Source organism: Lutra lutra, chromosome 3 (assembly GCF_902655055.1).
Source record: "Lutra lutra chromosome 3, mLutLut1.2, whole genome shotgun sequence".
NCBI lineage: Eukaryota > Metazoa > Chordata > Mammalia > Carnivora > Mustelidae > Lutra > Lutra lutra.
Genome location: NC_062280.1, coordinates 141,414,772 through 141,439,721, shown reverse-complemented (window position 1 = coordinate 141,439,721; position 24,950 = coordinate 141,414,772). Strand labels below are relative to the sequence as shown.

Here is a 24,950-nt window from a genome sequence, read left to right as displayed (position 1 = left end):
ATTAAAAGCTACTCACTAAAATAAGAGTATAAAATAAGTCATCGGAACCACCATAGTTATTGAAACTTTGAGTTTTGAACTTATGCATATACATGTGAAATATCTTCCCTTTTTTAAATCTGCAGTAAACACATCCCAGGGGAGTCCAAATTTCAACAGAAACTGGCAGAAATGAGTAAGTACTTATCATCTCACCCTACATAAATGAAACCATGTTTATATTGCAAAAAACCTTTTTGTGTTTTAAAGAAATAAATACATATAATTCCCTGAATTAGCACTTAAAATATAATCCAATCAAGAATATAGTATTTACCCACGACATTTGTGGATTAAATGTGTGATGCAAAATGAAATCTTTACCTTTTCTAAAATCTTTAGTGCAGGAATACTAAGAAGTGAAACCATATCTTCAGCATGAATGGCTATGGTTAGAAATACCTCAAGGGAGCAAAACTATAATGAGGAGCTCTTTAAGAGTGTTGGATATAGGGAAAGGGTTTATAAAGTTAGCATATAGGAACATCATCTCCCTCATTTGAAAAATAACTTTTTATTCTATTATTGAACTTCTCTAATTTGCGAGTTTTAAAAACAATGTCAAACAAAAGTTTTCCATTACCGGAAATCAAAATTTTCATAAAGAGCATCAGATCATTTTCCAAGTTATGCAGAGTGACATAGATTTGGAATGTTAAGGCAGATGGGATTCTATCCTAAGCTACCCTAAGTCTATAGAAGATTAACCCAAGTAGAATAGTTGGAAAGTACTTACAGAAGAAGCAAACACATACCGACTGCTCCTGGGTTATCCCAGGGACAGAGCTGTGGTAGTGAGTGTGACGTTTCCTGATCGTCTGCTGCCAGACCCATCGGCAGGATGAACAGCTTGTACTGGGAAGAAGACAAGTCTTTTGGAGACAATGAGGACTCAAACTCTTAGGCTAGGCCATAGGACATGTTGGTAAGAGCCATACCAGTTGAACATGACTTTTTAAAAATCAGGGGCGCCTGGGTGGCTCAGTGGGTTAAGCCGCTGCCTTCGGCTCAGGTCATGATCCCAGGTCCTGGGTTCAAGCCCCACATTGGGCTTTCTGCTCAGAAGGGAGCCTGCTTCCTCCTCTCTCTCTGCCTGCCTCTCTGCCTACTTGTGATTTCTCTCTGTCAAATAAATAAATAAAATCTTTAAAAAAAAAAGAAAAAAAAATCAGGGGCGTCTCTAAACATGTGCCCGTAAATACTAAGTATTTAAAGTATAAAGTATTTAAAAGAATGCTTTTGATTTTTTAAAACCCTCTCTTTTTATGTATGTTCTTTTGAAGAGAACAATCAACACTAAATATACCAAGAGTTTAAATGTTTTGGTTATAAACGAATCTCTGTTTTGGATTTTACATTGACTGCTCTACTTCTGTTTGAGCTGTGAATTAGTCGGTGGCATTTCTGCTCAGTACATGAAAATAGACACAAAGCTTTTGACCAAAATGAGGCCTTGCAAAGGAACATTTGGAAGCATTTTGAAGCTCACAAATACACATTTTTAAAGGAGCAGAAAGCCGTAAAGATATGTTTTCTTAGAGGAGAGTTTAGTTGCTGTGTTGGGCCCATTTGCCAGTGGTGCACTTTGCCAGGTGGTGAATTTCAGATGCCAGGCTGGAGTTCAGGGTCTTTATTCGGCTGCAAATTGGAAAGAAGCAGCAGGAGTTTGAACCCCTAGAGCTAAGGAATTCTTCAGTTTTCCTCAAAGAATGACATTTGAAAAAGACCATCACACAGTGCTAGATTTCTCAGAGGGGGAAGACTTAGTATTAGTCTTTTCTTTCTTTCCAAGTGTAAATTTGTGCTTCTTTGAAATGAAGAGCTTCTGCCCACCACTAAAATCAAGTTAAGAATTTTTAAATAACTTAAAAGTTTTTCTGGTTTTGTCTACATTATAATTAATACTGTACTTTTAAAATGTTCATGTCGAAATTAAATGAGCCATGAGCTGATGTCTTTGCAAGGCATCTCCAAGCACAAGGGAATTGCTTGCGTTGAGAACACCACTCACTTCAGTGATTGTTCTGGGCCAGCCCAGCATTCTGCTCTGCTGCGGGCCACCCTCAACCTCGGAATCTCTGCAGAAGCGGTCTGCGACGTTGGGCACAATGGAGTGTATGAAGCCACCTTTTGGTACAGAGAGAAAATATTACAATCTCTATTTTTAGCTCATCTATTCACATTTGTTTGGGTTATGTGCGTTTTATAATTTAGACACAAACATAAATGGAATGCATATACACACACAAATTTAGTGGTACGTGCTTGAAAAAAATTAACATGATAAAAAATTTGGAAACCACTGCTTTGCCAGGCCCGGCACTCCATCGATTTGGCACGAGAATAACATTTGTGGCAGCCCTTTGTCAACCTTACCTAGTAGCACCATCAGTGCTATTAACATCTCTTCATCCTCTTTCCAGCATCTACCCGAACACGAATGCAGAAGCAAAAAATGAACGATAGCATGGATACCTCAAACAGGGAAGAAAAATGAGGGTCCCATGACCTCCGTGGGCACCGAGTACACCTCTGGCCTCATGGTCTCTCCCCGATCCCACTGTGCGACTCTCCCAGGTTCTGTTTACGGCCGCATTGAATACCTGTCTTCAGCTCTTCTGCTGGAATCCAGTGTGCGCATGCGCTTGCGCAGGGTGTGCGTGCAGGGGATTCCTAAGCCGCTTGCAATGTCATAGTAGAATATACTTGTTATTGCACAAGATTGAAAATCTTGTGCAAATACTGCCATTTAAAAAGTTGTAGCGGATGTTTCCATTTCCAAAGTATAATTGCTGTGCTCTACAAATGGGGAGGATGCCCTGGGAGTGGCGGTCCAAACAACCCAGGCCTATTTGAGTACTTTTGTCTTTTCTTGTGGCATATATGTGATGTTTGCTATTATTTTTATTAATTTATATTTATATATTTTTTTAATTTAACATGAATGCCCTTAGAATATGTGTCTTGTCTTCCAAATGCGATTTGGCTGACTACTCCCCCTTCACCCAAATGATCCTGAGCTCTTCTGCTAAAACAGATATTAGAAACTAGAAAAAAATCACTAATTTTTACACATTAGATTTTAGTTTACTAATGGAATCTGATGTACTGTGTGCTTGTTTTTTAAATTTTAGTTTTTAAACACAAGCAGAAAACAAAGTATAAACAAATGATGTCGTCATACTACTGATACAGATTTCATACCTCAGGACTTGTAAGAATTTATTGATCCTTTTCTTCATCCAACTCATGCTTTAAAAATGAGGGTTATTAATAGTACTCTTGGTTTCTGTACCATTCAGATCACTGAATTCATGAAGTAACCATATAGTACTTGGAAAATCAAGTATTCAGCTAGAGCTTTGCTACAGAGGGCCCTAAGACAGTATATCCCAAGTGCACTTTCTAATGTTTCTGGGTCCTGAAGAATCAAGATGTAAAACAATTTTATTCCATAAACAGACTGTTAACTATAGGAGCCTTAATTTTTCTTTCTTAGAGGTTTGTCTAATTGCATCTCAGCAATTATTCTGCCCTCCTAAATTTGGGAAGGGGTGTTTTCTCTGGAATTGTACATGTCTTCCATGTATCTTTTGAACTGGCAATTGTCTATTTATCTTTTTTTTTTTTTAAGTCAGTATGGTCTAACACTGGCATATTCAAAGCCACATCATTTCTACTCCAAAATTGCAAGTAATCAAAGGTCTTTGGGTTAGGTATTCATGTTTCTATCTGGTTTTGTGCAAAAGCTTCAAATGAAAACAGCTGTGTTAGAAAAACAGGCATTTCCCCCCAACACCTAAAGGTGTATTTAAACTATCTTGTGTGATTAACTTATTTAGAGATGGTATAATTTAAAATAGGTGATATTTAAGGTAGCATCAGCTAGCTTTTAGGAAAATCACTTTGTCTAAACTCAGAGTTCTTTTTAAAAAGAAATCTGGTCTTATTTGTTAGAAAATGAAATTTTATTTTGTGCTCAGTTAAATTTCAAACTTATTTTTGGCAGTTATAACAAGGCACTAGGAAGCTTTCTCCCATTTCCTCATTAATTTTTGCATGAATATCATAAAAATCAGTTAGCTTTTAGGTCAAGGGCTACCATATTTCTGGATCTTTTGCTAATGAAAGCACGTTAGTTAGTGCCAGAATTTTAGGAACTTCAGAGATCTTGTATTGAGATTTCTTAAGTAAGGCTTCAGATACTGCTTTATCGCTTTTTTGTATTGGTTAAAACTGTACATTTAAAATTGCTATGTTACTATTTTCTACAATTAATAGTTTGTCTATTTTAAAATAAATTAGTTGCTAAGAGTCTTAATGGTCTGATGTATTCTTTGTATCAAGTGCCCTGATGTTCTCTTCTATATCTGAGTTCTCGCCTGGTGTCTTACCCATTCTTAACCTTTAATTGGCTTCATATGGTGATGATCCCCAAATTTATTTCTCCAGCCTGACCTCTTCATGGAGGTCAGAGCCCTCATAGCCAATAGAACTCTTGATTCTTACTCTCTTCCCCTCACCCCCTGAATTCTCAAAACAGAAACCAAAATCGAACAAAAGTACCTTGTTTCTACTCTAGTCTTTCCCCATTTTACCAGCCACTTACTTGGTCAAGCCAAAACCCTAAGAGTCATTTATCTGCTTTTGTTGAGACCACCATTTTAGACATCTAACTGGTCTTCATGTTCCCTCTCTTTCTACTTTACCTTTCAATTTAAGAGCAAAAATGAGCCCTTTAAATTATAAATTGATTCACATTGCTACTCAGGCATTCAAACTTCTTCCCATGGCCTGGGAAGTGGGCTCTCTCTGCTTTTGCATCCTCCTCTCGTGCTACTTTCTTCCTGCTCACTGTGCCTTAGCCACACTGACCTTCCCTCTCATAATACCAACACTCTCCCTACCTCAGGCTTTTCTACTTGCTGTTCCTTCTGTCTGCAGTGCTCTTCCCTGAGAATTTCGCATAGGTGGTTCTTTCCTTTCAGAGCTTATCAGCTCAGAGGCCTGGCTTGACCACACAAGCTAAAATCCTTACTCCGTATCATCATGTTACTCTCCTTCAAAAATGTAACAGCATTTATCACCATCAGAAATTGCCTTGTTTAACATGCCTGTTGCCTGTCTATTCATCCCTGCATCAACCTCCCTCCTCAGATGGGAAGCATCCATCTGGTCGGTCTTAGAGCTCTAGCATCTAGAAGCAGCCCATATGTAATCCAAAAGAGAAAAAAAAAGAATGTAATTTGCTTATTTTTCCAGGTATATGGGAACAAATAATATTCTTTTTCTCTTTTAATATGTCACGTACTGAGTACCTACCATGTTCCAGGCACAGCTCTATGTGTGAGGGATACAGCAATGAATAAACAAATCCAAGATCCCCATCTCTGTGGAGCTTCCCAAATGACTGTAGTTTCAGGGACAGGGAGCAAGTGAATAAATAAACCATAGTGTGTCTGATTGTATAAGCACTGTGCAGAAAAGCATAGCAAAAAGGATAGGGAGTGCTGACCAGAAAGGAATTTAAGAATGAAAAATAGGGTGCTCAGGGAAAGGCTCCCTGAAATGATCTTTGAGCAAAGCCTGGAAAAGGCCAGGAGTATGTTGTACAATGACAGGAAAACAGTCCACAGAGCGGAAAAGTCAGTGCCTAGAGGTGGGACCATGCCTGGGTGCTTGAGGAACCATAAGGTGTCAGAGGAACATTGTGGGAGAAGGAATGGGGAAGCAAGAATCTCTGTTCAGCTCATGCGAAGTTTATGTATTAAAGGCCTTTCCTCCCAAACATCCCATATATATGTAGATCTCACACGTCTACTGTCTTTGATCTGCAGTTCTGAGATCTAAAAAGCTTAATAACCCAAGTCTGTGCGTTTGGTGCAAAAGTCACGTGATATCAAAAGTATATCTATGACACAGAACTGTTTACAGCCTTGATCCCACTTAGTAGGAATATTCTTGTTTGACTACAAAAATATTAATACATTGACTTTGGGAATCTAACCTAGGCCCTACTCAGGTGTTACATAATATGTGGTTTATGTACCATATGTACTAAACTCCAAAAAAAGAGTATGAGATGTATCTGGTACCAAGGAGTTCTCAAAAACAGGAAAAACAGGATGGAAGTGAAATTGTCTCCTCTCAGAACAGCAGCCTCTTCGTTCCTGAAGAAAGAAGGACAAAGAACCTAGAGCAGGAAAAGCAGCAAGCATACTTTAGCAGACTGTATTTATGCTGGATGGGAATCTTACGTGAAATGCATCTCTTAGGGCAAGGCGAAATCAAGCAACCTTTATAACACTAGAGGTTTTTGGTCTGGATGATAGAAAATTAATCACTCCCAGAGATGTAGCATTCTAGCAGTTATAGCTCCTTACAATAAAAAGGACAAGTTCAAATTCATTTCTTTATTTACTTCTCATTACAGTTTGCTGGTGCAAATGGGGGAGAAAAACCCTATGCCCTAGTTCTATTACCATCTGGATGATTTCAAAGAAATTTGCCTGTCAAAGCATATTTTTGTTCCTCATTTTTGGGCTAGTGTCCATGGCATTAGTAATGATTCATTCAGTAGAATCTTCCTTTGGACTAAATATGTACTTTACGGGACAACAGGAAAACTTGCCTTTAGGAATAGCAAATTTGTACCACGAGTATAGCATCTTACATATAAATATATCTTGGCAATACTGTATAATGTCTGAATGGAATTAAAACAAGCTCTTCTAATGTGAAGCTGGGTATTTTTGGAAATCTTTTTCTGTGTTTGTTATTTTGGGAGTATGCTTATATACTAGCTTTGGCATATAAGATAATGACAATTTAATATGAAAGTTAAATTTATGCCACAGACCAAACTCACTTATTTCCTCAACAGAAAATGTCATGATTTCAACGGAATTTAGTGAGAGAAATCAGTATGGTTTATGTCTTTATGCCTTGGCAAAGACTGAATTAAAAATAACAGGTATGATTTTTCATTTTTCTTTGCAATTTTCCCAACCTGTCTGTTGTAATAATAGCGTGGGGAGGGCTACTAAGATAGACCAAAAAAACCCAACACAAAACAAGACTATGTAGTTTATAATTGTTTCATTATCACTGGTCAGGAATCCTGCCTCTAAGTAAAAATCATGTTTGGTCCAGAATAACTGGCAATTTCTTCAGGTCTCAGCTGAAGAACATTAACCTTTTGTTTTAAAAAGCATTAAATGTTAAAAATAAACCCCCCACCCAAAAAAAAATTAAAAAGAAAAAACACACAGCATCCATACACCCCCCCCCCCAAAAAATAAAAACTAAAAAGCATTAAATGTTATCTTCAGAAACCTCTACCAGCAAGACAACAGTATTCTTACAAAATCTTAACCCTTCTCTGTGTAAGCTGTATAGGAATTATACCAGAAGCACTTAATCATTGTGAACTTCCTTGTGTAAGCAGGAGGAAACAAAACTTAAGGATACAAAAATCTAAGATGAATTTATGTAAAGGATTCATTAATCTCTGGTGCAGTGTCATTATGAAAAGTGTACCTTTTCCCTCACATATCCCTAACTGAACAGCAAGGTTTCTGAGGCTCTACAAACACTCATCTGTTAGAAAGTGTTGTGATCCTTCCTATAGGAGTGTGGATGGCAAGCTTATCCTCAAAGACCAGAGAAAAAGGAATGTATTTTTCAGGGATATATTCACAGGACTCAACTGCCATCTCTCAGCTGGCCTAATTAGCACTTTCTTGTTTGGAATCCCAGATTTTAAGGGTTAAACAGTGATTTTCATACTTGGCTAAACATCAGAATTACTTGGGGAGCTTTTCAAATGTACTGAATTACAATCCTTAAATCTATATTTTGTAGAAGTTCCACTGATTGTTCTGCTGTACACTGAGATAAGAAGAACTGAGAGATATAGCAGTGCAAGACTTCACATAGCAGAACTTAGGAAATCTGGGTAAAAGTCCATGCAACCTTTCTGAGGAACTGGTCCTCTGGCAGCATAGCCTTGACCCACTGTGGCACTCCGTAAAGAGCAGGCCATTTTTCATGCCTAAATAACGCACCTGTTCCCTTTGAGTGTTCAATTTTTTTTCTGAAATCTTATTTATTTATTTGACAGAGAGACAGAGAACACGAGCAGAGTAAGGAGCAGAGAAAGAGGGAGAAGCAGACTGCCCCCTAACCCCGAGCAGGGAGCCTAATGCAGGACTCAATCCCAGGACCCTGGGATCATGACCTGAGCTGAAGGCAGATGCTTAACCAACTGAGTCACCCAGGCACCTTGAGTGTTCCAATTTTTACATGAAATTATTTCATAAAAGAAAGAGACATCAAGAAGTTTCAGAAGACCCTGTCAAAAGTAGACAAGAAAGGAAGAGGTTTTGGAAGCGCTTGTGAGGATGTAAAGGCATCAGTCATTGGCAGCCGGCACAGGAGGGTGAGTGGGGAGAGTCAGCTCCGAAGCCTGCAGCTGTCCAATTGCCCAAGCCGATAGCTGTGGCCAATCCCATGTCTGGATGTTTCTTTGATAGATAAAATAGCACTTCTATCAAATAATGAAAACAAATGGTATATACGGTTTTAAAAAACAAATAGCTAAAGAAGACTAATTCCAAAAACAGGATTCTGATTGAGAACTAGAGACTTCCAGGCCACTTTGCCTCTAACAGCTAAGGTCTGCAAAAACAGATAAAAAGAAACTAAGGATTCAAAAGTGACCTCACTGGGGTACCTGGGTGGCCCAGTCCATTCAGTGTCTGCATGTGGCTCAGGTCATGATCCCAGAGTCCTGGGATCAAGCCCCATGTGGTCAGGCTCCCTGCTCAGCGGAGAGTCTGTTTCTCCCTCTCCCTCTGCCTCTCTGCCCGCCTGTGTGTTCACATGTGCTCTCTCTCAAAGAAATAAAATCTTTAAAAACAAAAACAAAAACAAAAAGTGACCTCACCAATAAAGAACAGTCACATTCAATAATATGCACAGTAATTATGTTGTTTATGTGCCATCTATGTTTTAGGATGGGCTTTGCTATAATACCTTATCTGAGTAGCTGCTTCCAAAAATAAGCTTTTATTGAATGGATTTATGTAAACTTAAGTGATGTCAGGTTGATATAATTTTGCTGCTGCTTAGGGACTAAAAAAACCCACATATTTGTCTTATTATCTCCAAATAAGCACTTTATTATCAAATAGTTCAGCATCAGAACAAGGTTTCTAATTCCAAAAGAGTTTTCTTTACATAATATATTGAGAAACACATATCCTATTGTGAAACACATATTAGAGGGATCTGACACTACTTCCTACATCCTGTTCCAGTTTCTCTCTTGCAGTTGGGTAACTTGTTTTGATCTAAAAAGTATAAATTTATCTCATTCTTGTTAATGCTGTCCATGAAACATGAGTTCCTTTTCACCTAGCACTTTATAATTTTTTTGTGCCAGGTTAAGAGAACTGTTTTATAGTGACATAAAAGTCAACTACAAGAGAAACACAGAATCATTTTTACTTACACAAGCAAATCTCTCTTAACACAAAAGGAAAAGACATAATGCAATTATGTAAGGCAGATAAGCCCAGAAATAACATTCATTCAGAGACAGTACTTCATATTCAATAATCCCATATGAGAAATTAATGACTCAGAGTAAAAAGAAAATTAAAATTAGCCCTTGGGACTTTGACAATTAAATTGCCAAGGCTGTTTGTGAATTCTAATTAATGTTCGATGTTAGCCACGATGACTCAGACCCAGTTATCAGAAGAAAATGACCCTCAGATGTTACAGGCTGTTTCAATTTGTTTTTGTGCAAGTTACTCCTTCATCCGGTATCCCACATATAAAGCTGTTCTCAGGCATCCTTCAGATTTATAAGAAATTAACTGAGTGCCTACTTAGTACGCAGGGCGCCGTGCTGGGTGCTGACAGTGTGGTATGACAGCATTCCTTGTCAAGCTCTCTATGTGATATCAGCCTTTGGAAGAATGGAAATTTGGCCAGAATAGCATATAGTTAGACCAATGTACCAAAAGTGTCCCAACTTAAGTGACTCAAAAGAGGAAATGGTAAATAAGACGTTTCCGTTTTTTTTTTCTTTCTTTCTTTCCCTTAGCTTAGTCACAGCTGATCAGAGAGCACTGAATGCTTTCTGCCGTTCAACTTCAGATTTCAGCTGATGGGGCAGACTGACCACCGCCGCCTTTTGATAGAATGTAAGTATTCGGTCAAGTGTAGCTCACCATAAATACTATGAAGGAGAAGTTATTCTCTGGCTTTTGCAGGGAAAAATGGAAATGCTAACAATTCTTTCTTACAGGTGGGGATCAATTTTTAAAGGCTCCAACTCTGCTTGCCTTGCTGATGAAGTTCTTGAGAAGATCATGGTCCATTTCTGCAAAGCCTGAAGTCTGTGTTACTACAGTCAAATGGTTTATGCAAAACCTGAAGCAGAATTCTTCTAAATCCTAGGAATAACAAAAAATGTTTTAACAAATTTGTATATCCCAATGCAATGCACCATCGCATGAAAATTCCTAAGGCACAGGAAGGAAAAGGATTTGAGAGCCAAGAGGAAAAAATGTTGGTACAGCTGTACCTAAAGATTAGTTCTAAACTGTCTAGCTAATGTGAATCTATGCTTTCAAAAATTTTACATGGGGTAAAATATTCAAGTTCCTCCATGCCAACCCACACAAAGAATCTTTTTCTTCTCAGAGAACTATGTGTATGAATTCTGTACCTTTCTCCCGTGACAGTATTTGCATTGTTCATCCCACTTTCAGTATTTGTTAAAATACCCCACTTTTATATTCCCCTATAGGAGCTGAAATGTTTCTACCTGAAAAGAGTTTCTCCTATGTGTTAGGCACTATCCTCAGAGCTAGGCATAAGGTTGTGAGCAAAACAAAGTCCCTGCTATTCCTCAAGGAGCTTACTTTCTAGAACTCAGAGGGCCGGAAGGTAACCATACAGATAATTCACACAAATAGGGACTATGAAGAAGTCTTGAAAATGAAGCCTCGTTCAGGTGGAAACACTGCCCACTGCCTCATCACTTGAGAGAGCCCACCAGCCCCCAGGATTCTCCCCATGACTTTGAAAAACTTGAGCAGAGACTGTGTATAGACACTGCCTAGCCATGAAGCATTTTGTAGGTTTTAAGTGTCCAGTATGTGATTAGCTTAATAAAAGACATTCATTACGCTTTAAAATGCGAAGGTTTCAAGGTGGGTTAAGATTTTGTAAAATGTTAACTGAAAAAAATCTGGTGTTTAGAGCCATCTACACCATGTGACCCAGGGAAAAACAGAAGGAGCTATATGAAAATGATAATAATAATGAAAATAATAATAATGACTGATGAGTCATCTCCGTCCTCATACTTTTTAGCTTTTCCAAATTTTCTTTAATAAGCTTATTTATTTATATAAGCAGAAAAGAAGTTATAACCTTTCTTTCTGCCCACCTCTAAATGTTCCTGTTTTTTGACCAAAGGAGAGGATATCCTTATAACAAAAGGAAATCGACTGCAAGAAGTACGGCCTGCTTCCTAAAGATTTAGTTCTAAGACAGATTTTCTTTCCTTTCTTTATTATCAAAACAATACACAGTCACTGTAGAAAGTTCAGAAAAAACAAGCAAAGATAGGAAATAAAATCATCCATAATCCCACCATTCAAAGATGGCCTTTGATGGTCTTTTTTTTCTATGTAGATAATGAATCTCAGTGTTTTTAAAGTCAGCTACTTATGCATTAAAAAAACAAAAAAGGGGGCATCATTTTTCAATTAATGATACATTGGAGTAGCTGTATAATTTCATAGTATTAACATTCTACAGTTAAAACAATCCTCCACTGTTCCTATTGGCTAGATTTTCTAATTTTTCAAAATTATAAATAGTGCTGCAATAAACATCTTTGAAGCTAAGTCTCCATCCGAACCCATGATCACTTCCCTATGATAAATTCCTACAAGGGGATTCCTTAAAGAATTGAACACTTAAGGCTCGCTCTCAGTACATATTTGGTCTCCCCTCACATGGCTACCCCAGTTCACAACCTCAGCAGCCATTCAGAGGAACGCCAGTCCTCAGCCTGCGTTACCTCTAAGAATATGTTTATCGGTGGCACAGGTGAAAAATTATACCTTATTTTCACTTGTACTTTCCATTTATTCATAAACCCATTTTGTTCTTTGGTCCATTCACTTCCATCAAACTGCTCATGTTTTCTTTTTGTTTTCCAAGAACTACGCATTAACTATGGTAAACGTTCTTCACGACATGTTGCAGATATTTTCCCCAGTGTATCATTTACTTTCTCATTTTTTTGGTGATATTTTTGATGTATAGGCTTTTTTTTTTTTCTTCCTGAAATCAGATCTATCAATCCTTTCCTTTATGGCATCTGCCTAGGAGCGCTACCCTAACAATATATAAATGTTCACTTTTTCTGGTACTTCTGGTTACTTCACTTGTTTACATTAAATCTTTGATCTCTCAGAGCTGATTATATTTAATGTAGACCAAACACCCAACATCTTCCCAGGTCAGCTAGTTGAAAGCATGCTTTTCTTTCTTTTTTTTTTTTTTTTAAAGATTTTATTTATTTATTTGACAGAGAGAGATCACAAGTAGACGGAGAGTCAGGCAGAGAGAGAGAGAGAGAGGGAAGCAGGTTCCCTGCTGAGCAGAGAGCCCAATGCGGGACTCGATCCCAGGACCCTGAGATCATGACCTGAGCCAAAGGCAGCAGCTTAACCCACTGAGCCACCCAGGCGCCCCGAAAGCATGCTTTTCTGACCTGAGCATCGTACTTCACAGCAGCCGAAAGCAGTGCGATGGCATTCTCCTCACAGATTCCTTGCTTGATAGTTTGCTGGCAGAGCTTTTTCAAACGATTTTCTCTATAAAATGTAGCCAAATCTAGCAACCCTGGAGGGAAGAGATGTTTATTAGGGGGAGTGATTTCAAGCATCCGGCTTAAACTCAGCGTTTACTTGAATATAATCCTTGGGGAAGAGCTGTGTAGGTACAGACGGATGCCGACTTACATCCTGAGTGTGGCTCCACCGGGAACGCAGCCGAACCGAGCAAATACAATACCCAAACGAGTAGCAATGGAAAAGCAGGAACACAGTGAAAATGGCTTAAATGTTTTTCCTAGAAAGGCTGCTCGGAATGTCCCTCTCCCTGCATCATGACTTGTCCTCCTGGGTCATTTCCCTCAGCACATACACATGCTGAAACAGTGCCCATAATTTTACAAAAGAAAAAAGAGAAACATGTGTGCCTCCCATCAGTCTCCACTTCTCTGCAAACCTGACAGACCTCCTCTCTTGCTGCCTCCATGTTCTCACTTCCCATTCTCCCCCTATGCCATTCCAGCACAATCCCATCCCCTCCATGCCCCAATGCCACTAATGCTTCCATGGACCCAGACCCAAGGGGCTGTTGCCCAGTTTCATTTACTCAACATTTACACAGAATTCCATGTGGTTGGTGACACTCATCTTCTTGAAACACTGTGTTACTTGCTGGTGTTTTTCTTCTCCCTATTTCTTCAGTCTCTTGGCTGGGCCTTCTCCCTAACTTCCCAATGTTTGAGTGCCCCAAGGTGCAAGTCTCAGTGACCTCCAGCACCAACCCCCTGACCCCCAACTTAAAATACCATTTAATACATACTGATGATGCCGGCTGTAGTCTCTCTCTGTAGTCTCTCTGTCGCCTACTTTCACATCAGTCACAGTAGAATGGGAAACCTATGTAAGCCAAGGATATGGCTAAATCCATGAGACCATTTGCTACTAGTATCCGGGATTTCATCAATCTGACAACATCAACTGTTTCTCCATCTCTCTGCTACTGAGTTGTGTGTATGTGTGAGGACTGGGCTGGAAACTTGTTTTCGTTGTAACGTGACCAGTACTATCAAAATTATAGAAGAAGTGCTAAAGCCCCGTCGAGGAACTGAAATCTTTTGGAATCATGGGAGCTATGATGGCTTAATTGTTTTTGGTCAGTTCTCCAAAACTCCCAAATTCCTATCTATAGCCCCACAGCCTCCTGAACTTCAGAATCATGGAAATGCTGCCCTCAGAGAAGACCCTGCCCTGCGCCCCCACTCAAGACAGCCTGGATCTGCACCTTTTCCGGGTACAATCCTCCCCACAGTGGCCAGGGAGCCGGGCATCCACTCCTAGACCTCGCTTAGGTTACCGGGAACTCTGGAATTCCCTACCTAACTGGCCCCGAGGCCATAGATGTGGATATTTCCTCTCCACCAGACCATGCCACCAGTGCAGATGCCCAGCCCAAGGGTAGCCCAGGATGGGGGTGGAGGGAGCTTGTACGTGCCCGCTGGGAGGCCCACACCCACCTTGCAATGCAGGTTGTAGCTGGTGGTGGGTAAAGAAAGATGGCAGGTGGCAAGCTGGAGGCCTGGGATCTGCCCTTCCTGTGTATTCCCACAAGGAACTCTAAGGAGTCCTAAAATTCTAAATTCCAACTAAAACTCAAGCCCGGCCTTTCAGCTCTCAATGAAGGTGTATTTTTCCAATGAAGTACGAGGATTGAACGTATTTCATCTGAAAGATATAACTCTGATAATTTTTAGACAAATGTACAAGGGCCTTTATCTGGACTCTCACCCAGGGCCCTGCAAATGTTGGGAGTGGCTCTAAAGGAACTGCCCTGCACATGTCTAAGGAGCAACTCAAACTCCTTTGACTTTTCAAACTCAAGGGCAAAACCTGTCACTTTCCATCTTCCTCATATTAGTAAATGATAAATTCCATTAGCCCAGGTACTCAGGCCAAATACCTTAGAGCAGTGATCTTTCTCTCTTTTCCTCACACCCTACATGCCTTCCGTGAGCAAATCCCATCAGCTTCATCTTTAAAATATAACCAGAATTTTATCTCTTCTCAACACTTCCATTGCTACACCACCCTAACCACAGTCACCTTGCACCTAAACCATCATACGTACTGGTCTTTTAACAAGCACATGAAAAGATGCTCAACATTCCTCAGCATCAGGGAAATGCAAATCAAAACCATAATGAGATACGACCTCACACTTGTCAGAATGGCTAAAATTAACAACATAGGTAACAACAGATGTTGGCGAGGATGTGGAGAAAGGGGAAGCCTCTTGCACTACTGGTGGGAATGCAAACTGGGGCAGCCACCCTGGAAAACAGTATGGAGGTTCCTCAAAAAGTTAAAAATAGAACTACCTTCTGATCCAGCAATTCCACTACTAGGTATTTACCCAAAGGACAGAGAAATACAGATTTGAAAGGGTACATGCACCCTAATGTTTACAGCAGCATTATCAACATATTATGGAGAGAGTCCAAATCACAGAGCTAGAGTTTGTTATGTTAAGTGAAATAAGTCTGAGAAAGACAAATACCTATGATTTCACTCTTATGTGGAATTTAAGAAACAAAACAGAAACACACAGGAAGGGGAAAAAAAGAAGAGGGAAGCAAACCATAAGAGACTCTTAACTATAGGAGTGCCTGGGTGGCTCAGTGGGTTAAGTGGCAACTCCTGATTTTGGCTTAGTCATGATCTCAGGGTCCTGGGATTGAGCACTGTGTCGGGCTCTGTGCTCGGTGAGGAGTCTCCTTGTTGATTCTCTCTCTCCCTCACCCTCTGTCCCTCCACCTGCTCCCTCTTAAATTAAATCAAAGATTTTATTTATTTATTTGAGAAAGAGAGACAGAGAGACAAAGAAAATAAGCAGGGGGAGGTGCAGGCAGAGGAAGAAGCAGGTTCCCCAGTGAGCAAGGAGCCTGATGCAGAACTCGATCCCAAGACTCTGGGATCATTACCTGAGCCAAAGGCAGACGTTAACTGACTGAGCCACCCAGCCATCACCAAAAAACAGACTCTTAACTATAGAGAACAAACTGAGGGTTGCTGGAGGGGAGGGAGGTGAGGGAATGGGCTAAGTGGGTGATGGCCATTAAGAAGGACATACGTTGTGACGGGCACTGGGTGTTATACGTAAGTGATGAATCATTTAAATTCTACACCCAAAACCAATCTTACCATATATGTTAACTAACTAGAATTCAAATTTAAAAATTGGAATAAAAAAAAATCATATTGCTCCTATTGTAGATGCTGCTAGTTGCCTTGTTCCCCCCGTCCCCCACATACACACAGATCCGTTCTCCCTTTCTTCTACGATCACTTTCCCCAGTCTCTCTTGCAGCTGCGGTCCTGTCCTTGGCCATCTCTGGTCCATGCTTTGGAATAAGTGGAACTTCCAGGACTTTTCCTTATGAGACACTGGGATTTGCTCTTTGCCCCTTCCTCATGGGCCCGCCATCTGGCTGCAGGTAATGCAAATGCAATCTTGGACCCTGAGCTAGAAGCCACACGTAGGGACAACCTGCACTATCTCCCTGTGTCAAAGAAACTGTCCTATTTAAACTATTTTTTTTTTAATATTGCTGTTAAATCCTAAATAATGAAAGCCTCATGCTCAAAACCTCCCAAGGCTTTCCATCGTACCAAGAATAAAAAAAGCTCGGGGTGCCTGGGTGGCTCAGTGGGTTAAGCCGCTGCCTTCGGCTCAGGTCATGATCTCAGGGTCCTGGGATCGAGTCCCGCATTGGGCTCTCTGCTCAGCGGGGATTCCTCCTCTCTCTCTGCCTGCCTCTCTGCCTGCTTATGATCTCTCTGTCAAATAAATAAATAAAATCTTTAAAAAAAAAAAAAAAAAAAGCTCTTTACCATGGCCTCCAAGAGCAAGCATGTTCTTGCCCACATCCTGCTACCTGACCTAATACTTATTATAGCAAGTGCGACTTCACTCCACCCAGCCCGGCCTTCTTCCTCTTCCTCCACAGGCTAAATCTGTTCCTGTCTCAGACCGCTGCCCTCCCTGCTTCTCAGGGTTAGAAGGCTCTTCCCTTGGGTACTGCTCGCTCGCTCTTGCTCCCCCCAGCTCTCTGCGGCGCGCACTTCCTCACGGAGGCCCTCCCGGCCGTCCTAACTGACCGCCTGGATCGACTTGTTCAGGACGTGTATTCACCCAAACAGCAGCTCTCCAGGGTAGGGCCAGAGCTGTGGCACGTACTGGGCACGGGCACTAAAACATTTGTGGAAAAGAAGGAAAACTATAAAACTTCAGGAATCACATTTCTGTTTACCCAAGGAAAATTAAATGCTGATCTGGTAATGGTATTGGATGTATACACATGGAATGAATATTTAAAAATTGGGGGGCTGAACTCTTTAGTTTCTTATAGAAGTAATTCTTTAATTCTCTGTGCCTCTGGCCAACAATATTGCCGACAGCTGTAAACTGAGATGTAGGATGCTTTTCACTCTGTGCCGGTTTGATGAGCTGTATTGCTCTTTTACTGTCCCACCTAGGGTGTGGTGAGCACCACACACCAGCTTCAGGACAGAAGGCCCCAGAATGCCCACAATGCTCTGTGCCAGAACCATGTGGAGGGAAATTCCTGGCTGTGGAGACCAGTAGGGCTTACTGTTACTGCGCATTTTATCTTGTTTATAGGGCTGGCCATGTGACAGCTACCAAGTCACCCTTTGTATGAAGCAATAACAAAGGAAAAGAGTTTGGGTCTGATACCCAGCAAGAGAACTCTGTCTGTGGTTGCCCTCACGGCCACTTCCGCCTTGCCAGTTACTCAGCATGTTGCCCCGATCTCCTGGAAAAGCCTGGTAGCTGTTACCTACTGCCTCCTCAGGCGAAAGGCTGATGCTGTCTGTGTACAGGTATTCCAGGAAGGCTCGGTAAACAGGGTACGAAAATTCACTCATTTCTACGATATCATCCTCATTGTCTTCCAGTGAAGAACGAAAATGCTCACACCTAAAGGAAGAGAGAAGCAAGTGGGGCCCTCGCTCCTAGCAAGAGCAGACACCCCCAGGGAGAGACACGTCCTTGTAGGGCTCACAAGTGGGAACCGACAAAAAGAAAGGGAAAATGCAGCACGGTGCCAGATTCGCTTCCCGGATTCATTTCCCATTGCACACCTTCGTGTCCCTGTCCTGGTCCCTTGCTTCCTTTGCTGGCCAGGAAGCTCACTTACCAGCACTTGTGGGACAACACTGCAGGTGCAGATCCCCTGAGATGGAGAGCCCCACCTCTGACCCCCATGAGGCAAACACAAGGCTGGACTCCCAGGCCGAGGTCCTGCACCACGGCCGCTGAGTAGCATTTATGGAAATCAGGTGGGGCTAATTTCATGAACACTGAGTAATTTTGTTTCTTTACCTCCTCTTCTCAGTTGAATTGTGTCCCCCTAGATTCACAGGTTGATGCCCTAACCTTAGAATATAACAATATTTGGAGAAAGCACCTTAACAGAGGTCATCAAGTTAAAATGAGGCCATTAGGGTGAGCCTTAATCCAATGTGACTGGTGTCCTTATAAAAACAGGTAATTTGGACACAGACATGCACACAGGGAGAGCCCCATGGAAAGACTAGGGTGATCCTGCCCTAAGTCAGGGAATGCTGAAGACTGCCAGCAAACCACCAAAGGCATGAAGTCTGCCTTAGGAGAAACGCACCCTGCCAACACCTGGACCTTGGACTTCTGCCTGCAGAACAGGGGAGAATACATTTCTGTTGTTGGAGTCACTCAATGTGGGGCCCTCTGTTACGGCAGCCCTAGCAAACCAAGAGCCCCCACATTTTCCATGCAGGTTTATGAGCTGTGGTGAGAGTGAACAAATGCTGTACAGCCTGCCCTAAGAGGTGAACCTGAGACTAAAATGCCTTGCTGTGTTTGTGACTCATTGTAGCAGGATTTAAATATCTGGCACACGACAACACAATGATTTTTAAAATCATTATGCTAAGAGAAAGAAGCTGGGCACAAAAGATTACACACTGTAGAATTCCATTAACATAAACGTCTAGAAAATACTAACTGATCTAGAATGACTGAAAGAAGATCAGAGCTTGCCCCAGGCCTGGGGCATGAGGGACCTTTGAGGGCTAACAGAAACGTTCCATATCTTGATTTAGGGCAGTGGTTTCACAGGCATAAATCTATATGTCAAAGCTCCTCAGACTGTACACTTCAAATGGATGCAGATCATTGCTCAAAAATTATACATCAGTAAATCTGATTTTTATCATCTGTGTTAACTTCATCCCAGACCTTGTTGTGTTGTAAAAGCCTCACCTTCTCCTTTTTCCAAGCATCTCAAAGTTCACTATCCCACAACTGATGACAAACCACGTGACAAACTCAGTTCCTAGGCAAGGACGTGGCCCACGAGGTGCTCGAAGCCCAGAACATGCTCGCCAAGCACCAGCCGGCTGCTCTAATGCCCAGGTACACAGACCACCTGGCAAGGTCTCTAAGAAGCTGATAATCCTCACTCCCTGATGGCCCACCCTGCCCCGGACACTCACTATACCACCCCCATTGGTTCTCGGTTTTCATGTCATGTGTACCATGTTTTCCCAGCTGCACTGTATGCTCAGAGGGCAAAGCAGCCTTACCGAGTAGAGTTCTGTGAACACCTAGAACATAATGAATGTATTTATTTCAGTTCTCAAAATCAATGACTCCTTACCTAATTTTGAGAAGGACTTTATGTGCATAAATGTACTTTCCATCCACCAGAAACTTGAGGTCGGCCGTGTTGGGGTTGTCAAACTCCCTCTTGAGTGACTCTGCCACTGTAAGGTGGTCGTCGGGTTCTGAGAGGGACACCAAACATTTCTAGGGTTAATGACAGACATATAGAAAACGCAGGCCAGAATATAGCATCGCTCTGTGGACCCTCATGAAAATACCCGAAATACATGACCAACTGTGCAATGCTTTTCTCCCCTAAATGTGGATTTTCACATCTCTATCATCATTAAGGATAAAAGCCTCACACACATCTGCTTGGAAAGCTGGTAAAACAACAACTAAAAAGCCCCAGACAGCTCCACTCCATGAAATTTTTGCATGTTTCAGTAAATAGACTGGCTAAAAATAAAAGATACAGTTTCCCAGGAAGATTAAAAGCAGTCAAATAAAATTGCTTTTAATGTGGTATGTGATGTTGGTTTCTGATACTTTCAGGAAAAATTAACCCATCAAATTAGTCTCCTTTTAAAGGAGCCCATGAGAGAAAAATCAATTATATGATACTACATTTAAGAAAGTCCTTACTATCACCACAGAAAGCACCAGAGCTGTCTTCCTAGTGTTCAGGCCAGCACCCAAAGGGACAAAGACGGCTCACCCACGGACAGGAGGCGCCACGAGACGGCAGGCGTGGCAAAGCAGGCAAACACATCGTCGGTGCAGGAGAAGTGGGTGAGGTGGGGCAGGGTCACCGACTGGCCCCGGCACTGGCCCCACATGTACACGTGCCCGCCCTGGGTCTTGGCCGCCGACGTATGCGCTGAATGGCAGGCTGCGATCTCTATGATTCTAAGTTCACAAAGAAAGACCAAGTGAACATGACAAACAGGAGAAGAAACAAGTTGATTTCTCCGTCCCTTCACCTTAATTGATTTAAACGAAACAACAGAAGACTGAATCGCCTAAGTGTTCAGGCACCAAACAGTTATTTGCAGTTTAGCTCTCCTTCAGTGCTCAAGTCATGAAGATCTGCTTCTTACCCCTTCCAGCCAGTAGGCCTCCAAAAATATGCATCCCATTGTGAAATGCAAGTACCATCCAAGCAAGGGTAGAGACCAAAACAAACAAATTAACCAAACAGTGATCTAACTTTTTTTCTTAAAACAGGACTTAATGAATTACGTGGAAAGACTTGGGCTACTTAATGCAGATCTTGACCCAATATCAAGAAATATTTTCATCAAAATCTCACCAATTTTAGTGTCAGATGGCACATGCTGTGGGCCACCCCAACTCACATTACAAACAGTAAGGTCAATAGTTCTGAGTCACTGAACTCTATCTTCAAGAGCCCAAGAGAGCAGATTTCAGAAACTGACATACACTAGACCTTAAAGTTCATGAAGGCCACGGAGCTGGTTGACACTATACTTCCTGATGGAAAACCCTGTTTTTGTTGATTTGGAACTAACTCATTTTCCTAAAGAATAAGCCACCATACAGATTCAGAAAACACAGTAAACTATTTTACCCTAAGTGAGGTTGCCATCCTGGTTTTGCCACAGCAGGCCATGCCAACAGCATGCTCAGTGACCTGGGCTCAGAACTTCAGAGTCGTCTTTGACTTCTTCTCCCTTCTCACCACTTTTTTTTGGATATCCAGCTGACAAATCAATAGAATCTCTCTTTGTAATTTCTCCCATCTGCCACCACCCTAGGTCAGGCACACCCCACATGTAGACCAAAGTAACGGCCCCTTGTGTCCCCTGCCTTAGACTCTCTCTTTTCTGAACCAAATTGCACAAGGCTGGCAGGTTAACAATCCTCCAGGTAACACCATTCTCATCAGGGCTTTCAAACCATCAGTGGCTTCCCACAAGATAAAATCCTTCCGTAATTTGTCCGCTACCTGTAGCCAGCCCTCTTTCAAATCACACTTGCCTACATACCCTATGCTCCAATACACAGATGTACTCACTGCCCCTCGATATTCTTATTCACAGTTAAATCCCTTGTTCAAGAATGCTCTTTCCTTTCTCTCTGCCTTAGAAATCCTGCCCATCTTTCAAGACCCAGCTCAAACAGCCCCAAAGAAAGAAGTCTCTTATTCACCCCAGCACTTGATACATATCCTGTCTACATCACTCAAGTCTGGCCCTTATCCTCTCTGGGATATATGTCTTACCTCTTCAGCTAGATTATAAGTTGCTGGCAGGCTGAATCACTGGCTTATTTCTAAGTGTGTTTCTCTCCTTAATGTGGTATCTTACTAAGCAATTTATAGGTCATTTTATTGACTAATTGGGAAAGACTCAACAACACAGAGTGACTGAGGAGTGGGAAAGACCCCATTGACACAGGCTAGCAATTGAAGGATGGAGACATCCCTGTACCGCTTGTTTTAATTGGATGTTTTCCAGCTAAGGATGGAAGATGGTCATCATATAAGCTGGAGATGGCTCGCCTCCAAAGGCTGAAGTATATTTTTACATGTGTGGCCCAAGCAATTTTACTCATTTATTCAAGGGCAGCTCTCAGCTCTTGAAGACAGGAGTACTAGAAATGAGGCTACGATGTACCAGAAATGAGGCTACGATGTACCACAGTTAAGAGTCTAGACATTAGAGTAAAACAGACCTAGGGGTGCATCCTAGCTCCACCGCTAGGCCATGTGACTGTGGGAATGCTCCTGAGCCTCTAAGAGACTCAAGTTTCATCATACTGCAAGGCTAGTACGTGAGAATTAAATGATAAAATGTCAAACACCAAGCACAGTGTACAAATAGTAGCTAACGATAGAAGTTTCTTTACAGAATTACTACCAAGCGTTTTCAGTGGCAAAGTCTCCCTCATATAGAGACTACACATTTCCAAGGGTCAATTCAGATAGTGAGACCTTTCCTACCTGCATGTTTAAGTCAGTGAATGGGCCCAAACCTCTACTGTGTGCTTTACAAAAGAATATTCCTTGCCCGCACAGGGAATATGGCCAATCCTGCTTGGCTTCTCTTTTCAACAAATAAAGAAAAAAGGGGAATGAAATAGAATAAATACATTTATTCAAAAAAAGGGCCCCTACTATTACCATCTACCCTCACATGGTACACCAAACGTGAGGACAGCAACACACTTCATTTTACATGGCTTGAAGCAGATGGGCAGGGGGTCAGACAGCAGCCTGTGGAGCAAAATCACTTAGACTCTTATCATCTATTTTATCATCTTTAAAAAAAAAAAAGAAAGGTGAGGGTAGCAGAAGATAAGGTAGCAGTCATTTCACAGCCTTGTGGTGAAGAGTAAATGAAATTAGCTACTCAGCACAGGGCACATGCAAAACCATTCTCTTCTGGTGACTCAAGTGTTTACAGTGGCTGCAGGAACTCTCAGAGACCACCTAAAATCTCTTTTCCCTGATAATGTTCTATGAAAAATGTAACTGATGGAAACACAACACTGTCCTTCCACCCAACACCAGAAAACCAAAATAATTTAATTCCTACATTTGCTTCTGAAATTTCCTTATGAGCCTCCATGAAAAGGGAGTAAGGAGCCTTTGCCCTTACGAGAGGTGGGAACACAGCTTGGTGGAGAAAGGGTGGAACAGACATGGCAAAGTGGTCGGGATACAGAGAAGGCTGCAGAGCACCGGCCTTCCCTAAGCATGGCCTCGGGACGTTTACCTGGAACACCTAGCAGCACACGGGAAGTCAGGGGTGGGGCACGGGCTTGGCTGACAGCAGCAGCTGCTAAAGGAACAAGAGCGGAGAAAGTTTAGAGGGAACCATCAGGTCTAAGCGTGGGACCCAACCAACTGTCAAGGCACCCTGCTGTGGCCTAAGGTGATCAGTTCTTAAATCTGATTCACACCAAGAAGCAAATTCTGAAGCTCAGATTTTTCCAGTGTAATATGCAACAGACAGTGACTGAACCGAGCTAACCTTCCCTGGCAGGATGTCTGGCATATTTCACATTTTAGTTTGCAGCCATGTGTAATGAAAAGTAGGTATTACACGTTCCTAATAAATGAGTTTTGTGTCACCTCCACAGAATGATCCCCAACAACCGCAGCTTAATGGCTGTGGCACTAGAAATGAAAATGCAGGGAGTGAGGAAGAATGTAAAACAGAAAACAGTGAGGAGAGAAAAAAGGTAATTTGTGAGTGAGAAGAAGAGTGGAGAACAAAGAATGATAATAAAGGGTCCAGAGCAGTGACTCCCAAGCCTGGCTTTGTAAGACGCCAACATATTACCAATTGTCGCAAGGTGTCACAAAATTCACGAAAACACAAGGCAAACTTAGCTTTAAATCAATTTAACTTCAAATATGCTTTTATGAAACTTCAGGAACAAAGACAAATGCTGGTTAATCAAAGTACTGAGACTTCAGAAAGATTGGGAATGACTAGATTAGAGAGAAGGGAATCACTTGAGTCATTAAAATTACTTTTACGTGAACATAATTTGCTAACGAATGTTATTAGCATTCTTCATCAGAAGTAGACCTCTGTGGGAAAATTTTTAAAAGGTTTTTTCCTTGGATTGTCATTTGAGCAAAAGATCCAGTGTAGACAGATTTTCACTTTCCACTTCTGTGAACAGGTAACTGGGACCTGAAGATCCACCCCACCCTAAATTTAATCCTTTTGTTTCTCATCAGCCAAACTTCCCTGAAATGGGCCCCAAGAGTCAGAAGTGAGTTCTTGAGAGATCAGTCATAACATATCTGTGAAAGTTCCAGTTGCTGAAAAGGGTGGGTACGTGCAAAACAAGTCCCAGCAGAATGACAAATTCCTCCCTCGCAATATTCATGTGGTGGAGAGCCTGCAAACTCAGGGCTGACCACAGAGAATTCAGGCATGGAAAGAGAAAGGCAGGACTATCTTTCAAAACATTCATCCATGATATTTATTTATTTATTCAAAGATTTTATTTATTTATTTATTTATTTATTTGACAGAGATCACAAGTAGGCAGAGAGACAGGCAGAGAGAGAGGGGGACGCAGGAGCAGAGTCCGATGCGGGGCTCGATCCCAGGACCCTGAGATCATGACCTGAGCTGAAGGCAGAGGTTTTAACCCACTGAGCCACCCAGGTGCCCCTCATCCATGATATTACAGCCAAAATAATGACTATGTGGTCAACAGCAAGCATGCAACTGTTCAGCTATTTCTACTTTTTTTTTTACATTTATAATTCAAAATTTGAAAAAAGTTAAAAAGATGTTTTTTTTTAATTGGAGTTTTAAAAAACAGACAAAAAGGCAATACTCTCAGGTACCAGGTAAGGAGCTGGCACTCCATAACTCCCATGCCCTGCTTTTCTG

At 41.5% G+C, this 24,950-nt stretch overlaps 2 protein-coding genes across 10 annotated transcripts in view; one reads left to right on the top strand and one right to left on the bottom strand.

Annotated features, from left to right (window-relative positions):
* Positions 1-4,356, top strand: part of RB1 (RB transcriptional corepressor 1) — a 154,868-nt gene extending 150,512 nt beyond the window's left edge. Inside the window, exons 26-27 of the mRNA XM_047723407.1 lie at positions 126-175; positions 2,463-4,356. Coding sequence (XP_047579363.1) covers positions 126-175; positions 2,463-2,536 — 124 coding nt within the window. The 3' untranslated portion in view covers positions 2,537-4,356. The remainder of the gene's footprint in view (positions 1-125; positions 176-2,462) is intronic.
* A 4,844-nt stretch (positions 4,357-9,200) lies between these two features.
* The window catches only part of RCBTB2 (RCC1 and BTB domain containing protein 2), a 55,396-nt gene continuing 39,646 nt past the window's right edge, over positions 9,201-24,950 (bottom strand). For 8 of the 9 annotated variants that reach the window (XM_047723414.1, XM_047723416.1, XM_047723412.1 and 5 more), the window contains 6 exons: positions 23,307-23,372; positions 20,285-20,475; positions 19,622-19,748; positions 17,762-17,901; positions 12,845-12,975; positions 9,201-10,505 (listed from right to left, as the gene is read on the bottom strand). In XM_047723414.1, the coding sequence (XP_047579370.1) occupies positions 10,365-10,505; positions 12,845-12,975; positions 17,762-17,901; positions 19,622-19,748; positions 20,285-20,475; positions 23,307-23,372 (796 nt within the window). In that variant the 3' untranslated portion in view covers positions 9,201-10,364. The remainder of the gene's footprint in view (positions 10,506-12,844; positions 12,976-17,761; positions 17,902-19,621; positions 19,749-20,284; positions 20,476-23,306; positions 23,373-24,950) is intronic. The other variant, XM_047723409.1, reaches the window with a different exon arrangement.